This window comes from Alosa sapidissima, chromosome 11 (assembly GCF_018492685.1).
Source record: "Alosa sapidissima isolate fAloSap1 chromosome 11, fAloSap1.pri, whole genome shotgun sequence".
In the NCBI taxonomy this organism is placed as follows: domain Eukaryota; kingdom Metazoa; phylum Chordata; class Actinopteri; order Clupeiformes; family Clupeidae; genus Alosa; species Alosa sapidissima.
Genome location: NC_055967.1, coordinates 3,047,492 through 3,054,263, shown reverse-complemented (window position 1 = coordinate 3,054,263; position 6,772 = coordinate 3,047,492). Strand labels below are relative to the sequence as shown.

Below are 6,772 nucleotides of genomic sequence, written 5' to 3'. Positions count from 1 at the left end.
CAATCTCTAGCGTTAGCCTGCTTCTGTGCTGTAAACTGATCATGCTTCGGTTGGCGGGTAGGATACACCGAACTTGCAAGTGGGATATTCTTTCTACAGGCAGTAGGGGCGGACGAGAGAGCCTTCATTCGCCCCGTAATGAGTCATTTAACCATATACCGACTTACGAAGATGATTAATTAACACAAAAACGTTGCCTGGTGTCCCTTTAAATTTATTGACAGACATTGTTACAGTATAAAGATAACGAAAAGAATGCAAAGAAAAAATGACAAATTTACAGTGAAACACTGAAACCCCTTAGAGCTGTGCACCGCTGAGTCAGATTTACTTTATAGGTAAATATTTGTAGGCTATACGTCCTGACATTCCTGTCAGTCAGGCTACATATTTTCAGATATAATTCCTCATAATTTAGGAGACCTTTATGAAACAAAATGTAACAGAAATGTATAAAACATGCTTGACAGATTGTGACTAATTATGACAACTGGTTCAATGTCAGTGCGTGTAATTGCTCAAGCGATAACATACATTTGTTTTATAGGGTAGGACTATTCAGCATGGAACCAGTTTGTGCATTTTGACCAACATGACATTAGCAATTGCAACAGCGGACTTTTGTACACAGTCAGCATGGATGTCCTAAAGCATTTGCTGTTCAAGATTGGGAGAAATTGCTTGAAGTGCTTGAAGTGATAATGTGATGGAGTTTGAGAATTTCAATTCTGATCTGAGAAATGTGCCAAACCAACTGAGGAAAACTGTAAAACCTTGGTCAGAATACCAACATGATGGAGCACCACAACACCATTATCAATCTGGCCTGTTTGTGTACCTGTTCTGTAACAAACACAAGCATCTTCAACATGTTGCTAACAGGTCCTGAGTCTGTTGTAAAGTAGCAAACTTTCACAGTTTTTTTCTTTAGTCATGAGCCGAGACTTGGTCCAGAATTAACTATAACTATAACTATATATACTCTTTTGATCCCGTGAGGGAAATTTTGGTCTCTGCATTTATCCCAATCCGTGAATTAGTGAAACACACTCAGCACACAGTGAACACACAGTGAGGTGAAGCAAACACTAATCCCGGCGCAGTGAGCTGCCTGCTACAACAGCGCGCTCGGGGAGCAGTGAGGGGTTAGGTGCCTTGCTCAAGGGAAGGAAAAATTATATCTACTTCTGTTTTTTTTGTTGTTCTTTCGGGCACCACAGTAATTTACAAGGTGTGCTTAATTATATAAAGATCATGGTAGGTCTTCATGATGATTGATGATGAATGTGAATAAGCAATGACTTACCTACTGTACATTCACATAAAACAGCAAACATACAGCTTTAAACATTTTAATAATTAATTTAATACATCTATATCTTGTGCACAGCACATATGTACAAAAATAAAAGGTAAATATTTGCAACATATCTACTCCCCCGACACACACACACACACAAAACACATGATTTTTGCAGATCAGAACTAAGGCAAAAGGTGTAGTTTTTGCTAAGAAGATGAGGGGTATTGAAGGGTGCATTAGTCTTTTCAGCAGTTTAGGATTGTAATTACAGGAGTAGGAGCAAAGACCGGATGCGACATACAAGGAGTCACCCTTGTGTAATATTCTGCAGAGTTCATGCTATAGCCAGATACAGTGTTTACAGTCTTACAAAAAGTGTCTTTGTGAGCCGGTTTAATGTCACAGGAATAAGGTTCTAACGTATCCAGTAACATCCCAGGAGACTAAGTGCAAGCAAGACTTCAGGACATACAATATCTCCTTACATCAATTATTTCTGATTAAATTGCAAGACAAACTGAAAACAATGGCACACAACATTTCTGAATAGAAGAGAGAAGAATATGTGATGGGAGGTTTGTATAATTAGCATATGTCTGTATATCTGAATGGCAAGAATACAGTATTAAAAATAAATAATGTTAAAATTATGTCCATGAGAATTAATACAGAAACTTGACTGCAACCAGTCTTAAACTGCAAGTGGGACTGGTTGGTCATTAACTCTCTGTAGCTGTTTTTACACTAAGCATTCAACATTGCTCCCAGTAACAAATAATTACAAATTATCCCCAGGGGAATGGTTTTATTTGAAGACTACTGAGTATCTTTCTGCATCAGTTAAAAGACAGAACAGTCAGTGAGTTACTTTTTTCTTTATCGTTCCAAAACAAGTGCTCACCCTAAAATTATATATCCAAAAAAAAAAAATGCTCACCCTAAAATTACTTGGCACCAATGTCCCAAATCATCAGTAAAATCATAAAATATGTAACAAATGTCTGTCATGAGGTAAATTTGTGGAAAAAGTGCTATTTAGGTACTGTATATAAGTCTTCCCCCCTACCCCTCTTTTTCTCCGTCTCAGGAGTTCAAGACTTGTATCCATAACGGTTCAACCATAAACAACTATTTATGCTCTCAACAGCATGCAATCATGTGCAAACTCATTTCTTAATTTGTGAAACTGTAAACAAGCACCACTGCAACGACAATATCTCCTGAATTAAGGAATAACAGATGCACACACAGTGCCTTCCCTCTGATGCTAAATCAGTAATGGGTCTGCAAATTAACTACATTATCTGTTAAATAGAATAATAAAAAAGGTTCTTAATATGTGCCACCTGTAACTCCCCAGTATTGCAGCAGTATTGCACCATGCCCCCAGGATCCGTTTTAAAAGTCAGAGTGGTGTTATACCGCACATTTTGCAAATGCTTTGATAGAACTTTGGGTTCATATAGGGCATCTGGGCAGAGGGATAGTATTATGTATCTTGTGGTTGGAAGACTTTCTCTAAACACAGCAAGAACTTATTTACAACGAAAAGGGAAACTAAAGGCCATTAACACCAAAAGAGCCATTAAAGATCAGCATTTTTGCCATCTTATGAGTCAAAATATTTCAGTTAGTCATGTTTAGTCCACAGGTCTACAGCAAAGACCTATTTCTTCTTGTCATATTAAAGTCTTATTAAAATAAATCCTTAGTTCACACAAAGGCTATCAGTAATAATCTTATTCTAATTAAGTACTACATTCATGGTACTCATGACTGTACGCCTTCAGCCAAATATCAGTTGAAAAGTATCAGGTATAAGGGGAGTTCATTCCCACAGTCCAGCAGTTAAACTGGTCAGATACAGCAGCATTATAAGAAAAATGTCCACTTACAAGCATCCACTCATAGTCCACTGTTATGTCAGTTCTGGGCTCTAGGATCTCAACAGCTTAATTGATCTGATTATGAAAGAAAACAACCAGAAGATACCCATGGCCTTCTAGTAATTAGGCTAGTACACATACTTTTCTGGAGTGTTAACAGACTTGCAGAAATCCATTTTTTCCACTGAGTACATCTGTTGCATAAGTTATGGGGTCACAATCACAAAGCTAAGGCACCACCTACTTTCACAGCATGAATATCACTTTAGTAATTTCTTCAGTTTTACTCACAAGAGAATGGCAATTATGAACATAGTCATCTGAACAATGGTGGTGAACAAGCATGTTTCTCTCTGAAACCATCATGCACACTGAGGTAATAAAACACTGTAAATTGTATACATATAAGCCAAGGATATTAGTTAACCCAGTGACACCTGTATAATTTGCACCTGTTGTGAGGAGCACCTAAGTCATAGGCCATAACAAGCCTCTTAAAGAAGAATAAAAGAAGTCCCTTACAGAATTATAACAGAAACTACACTTAGCATAGACAATGAAGTACATAAATATTTGACAATGTCTGCTGATGAAATTAGCAAAGTATGTCTTTGTGTGTAAACAGAATAGTAGGTCATCTCTTTCTTCTGAAGTTCTGTGGATTTTCAATTTTCCTCAAACTCAAATGTGCAAATTAGTGGTTCATTGTCAGTTTAGCTCATAGCCGTGGTAGGAAGTGTGTAACAGTCATGGCGATAGAGGCCTTGTATCCTCTCTTCATGCGCCCATTTTTGCTTAGAGCAATGTAACATCCTCTATGTATGGAAGACTCATAAGCATTGTAGTTGTTGGGAAGCAGGGTCTCCTTGAACTTGCATTCATCTTGGAAGACTCTCTGAAAAAGTCATCGAGTGAAAACTTTAACAAACAGCCCAACTCAAATTTAGCTGATAGATTTTTCATTATTTATTGCAATTACTTTATCGGCATAATATTCATACCGATTTTGAAAGATTACTGATTATTCCAATAAGTAGAGCAATAAGATACTTGTAGGTATTAACTGATATCTGAATCTGATACACCTGGGCCATTTCTTCCTGAATTCCATCCACTCTGATTGTTGAGTAAATGGCTATTGGATGGAACTACTAATTCAAAGTCAACATTCTATTTATGAATTTCTGGGGTTATCCACATCAAATTGGTTTAGGTTTAAGTTAGCTTTTAGAAGTTGCAAAATGCATACATAATTTCAAATAAAGCATAGACTATCTGTAACATTTGGTGTTACAGGGTACAGATTGGCAGGATCCAAATCAATACCATGTTTCCCCAACAGCATCATTACTTTAATGACTTTTTCAGGATATTAACAACAGACATAGGCTACCTGTAATATCTGGTGTTATAGGGAATATACAGATTGGTCGGATCCAAAGCCTGGTTTTCTCCAACAGAACCACCATTACTCTAACCAAATTTAATGAACATGAAAATTTGTGTATGCAGAAAATACCTTGGATTGCTTGACAATATCCGAGATATCATACCTACCGTTCCGTACAATCTCCCACGGCTATTCATTGCGACAAACAGCTCAGTTTTCACCCCAAACAAGCTAACGACTCCACGCTCTACAGCTGAGATCTCTATTAGACCTGATAGAACAAAACATTGAATTAGCCTACAAACAGCAGAACTTCAACTATCCTACACTGTATGAAACATAGGATAAATTGGAGGGAATTAATCTACAATGACTGATCTATTTCCCCTTGGGGATCAATAAAGTATCTATCTACCTATATCTATGTAATACAACTGTTCGATAACCTATACAGTGCAAAATATCCAACCAGTTTTAGGTATGAATTATTTCACTTATGGATAGTATACCTTAACACTTATCTCATCTTTGAGCTTGGAGACATGTACATAACTGGTGGACAATCTGTCTTTTATTTGGGACACATTTGTCTGTTCTCATAACAGATTGGCTATCATGCAAAAAGCAGGGATATGGGCTACATGCTTAATGACTTGTAATTATTTGGGGACCAACTCACTGTACTGGTTTTCATTATGTGCGCCGTTTATCCTGCCGTCTGGGAGGATCTGAAGGTGAAACCCGATACCCACGTTGCAGTACAGCCTCCGCACTCTCTTGATACCAAGCAAATAGTCACTCTCCCAGTTCAGGTCAGATTTCTCCCCCGAGATCCCTAAAACGGAACGGGAGAAAAGGTTCTCCCATGTTTCTTCCATTAAAATTACATTAGTCCTGTTTGAGAGAGGATACAATGACACAATCCCACAGAGGGACCCAAAGAGAACAATCGCTGTCAACGTCCAGTGCGTGTTGGCTTCGTAGGACATACTGATGGAGAGCTTTTGCGCAGTGGCCATCCAGTTTACCTTCAGGGCACGTGGTCAAAATTAATGACCCTAAAAATAAGACTCTTCTTGTTTTTCTTCCTTCGGCATGGTGGCACAGACTTATTTTTGGAACAGAGTTCTGGACTTCGAACATGCAACAACAGCCACTGAACTGATCAGAAGCCAGCAGAGACAGAGCAAAGCTCGAGATTAAACTGGTGATTACCATGTTTTACCGGCCTATGCCCCTCACAATGAAGAACATAGCACGAGAAGAGGATCACCCGCTGAAATGCTAAAGCTTGCATGCTCGCAATATGATATCACACTGACATTAAAGCTGTCCTATCGAATTGAAAGGTCACTGAGAGAGAGGGGGTAGGGGGGTGGTGAGTGAGAGAGAGAGGAAGGCTACAATCTACAGTGGGCAGTGGTGGCAAAATGGTCGGCTATAGCCCAGTCACTGATTGGCACTGGTCGCTCCCAAAATTGGATTAGTGGTGATGACGGGCTGCTTCTTTATTTAGAGGGAAGGTGTAAAAACAGTTCAGAGATCACCACATGGCAATGAGAAGTCTTGCAGGGACCTTCTTCAGTTATTGTTGATCAAGTTAGGTCTTCTAGGGACATTTAGGCATAGACTTCATTTTCACAAATGGTATTAAGCTAATTATATTAATTTGGGAAAACAAACTAAGAAGCACTTTCCACATGGTCTAAATAGTGTTTAATTCAACAGTAGGCCTAGGTTGACCTATTCACCTACAACTCTAATAGGACAAAAGACATAATTATTAACTCATTAAAGAATTTGGGGATTATTATTATGATATATTGGTTGTGTATTGTTTAAGGGATTAAGTGGATGGCAAAAACGAAGATGTTTGCCACTTTTGCTGTGCTATGTCAGCTTGCCTGGAATGTCAGCTATGTCAGCTTGCCCTGTTGTTGCCCTCACTCTCAGTATGTGTCTTTATCTTACTGCAACTTAGCTGTTGTAATGTGTGACTCACTTTGCATAAAAGTGTTTACCAAATGAATATGCTAAATGTGGCAACCATAATGGCCTCTAATTAAGGTACAGGCTCTAATACATAGTCATATGTTTTCAATTTGAACATGTCTCAACAGTTTCAACAGTCAGCCTTCACCCAGCCTCCCTGTATGTTCGCGTATGTTCTTCCACCTCAAACTGTTAGTGAGT

General features: G+C 38.5%; 1 protein-coding gene across 1 annotated transcript; it reads right to left on the bottom strand.

Annotated features, from left to right (window-relative positions):
* Nucleotides 1-1,424: 1,424 nt before the first annotated feature.
* fgf6a (fibroblast growth factor 6a) lies at nt 1,425-5,970 on the bottom strand. The gene is made up of 3 exons (XM_042108902.1): nt 5,259-5,970; nt 4,747-4,850; nt 1,425-4,084 (listed from the first exon to the last, which is right to left on the bottom strand). The coding sequence occupies exons 1-3, from the start codon at nt 5,596-5,598 to the stop codon at nt 3,908-3,910; spliced, it is 621 nt and encodes a 206-aa protein (XP_041964836.1). The 5' UTR covers nt 5,599-5,970; the 3' UTR covers nt 1,425-3,907.
* Between the last annotated feature and the right edge of the window lie 802 nt (nt 5,971-6,772).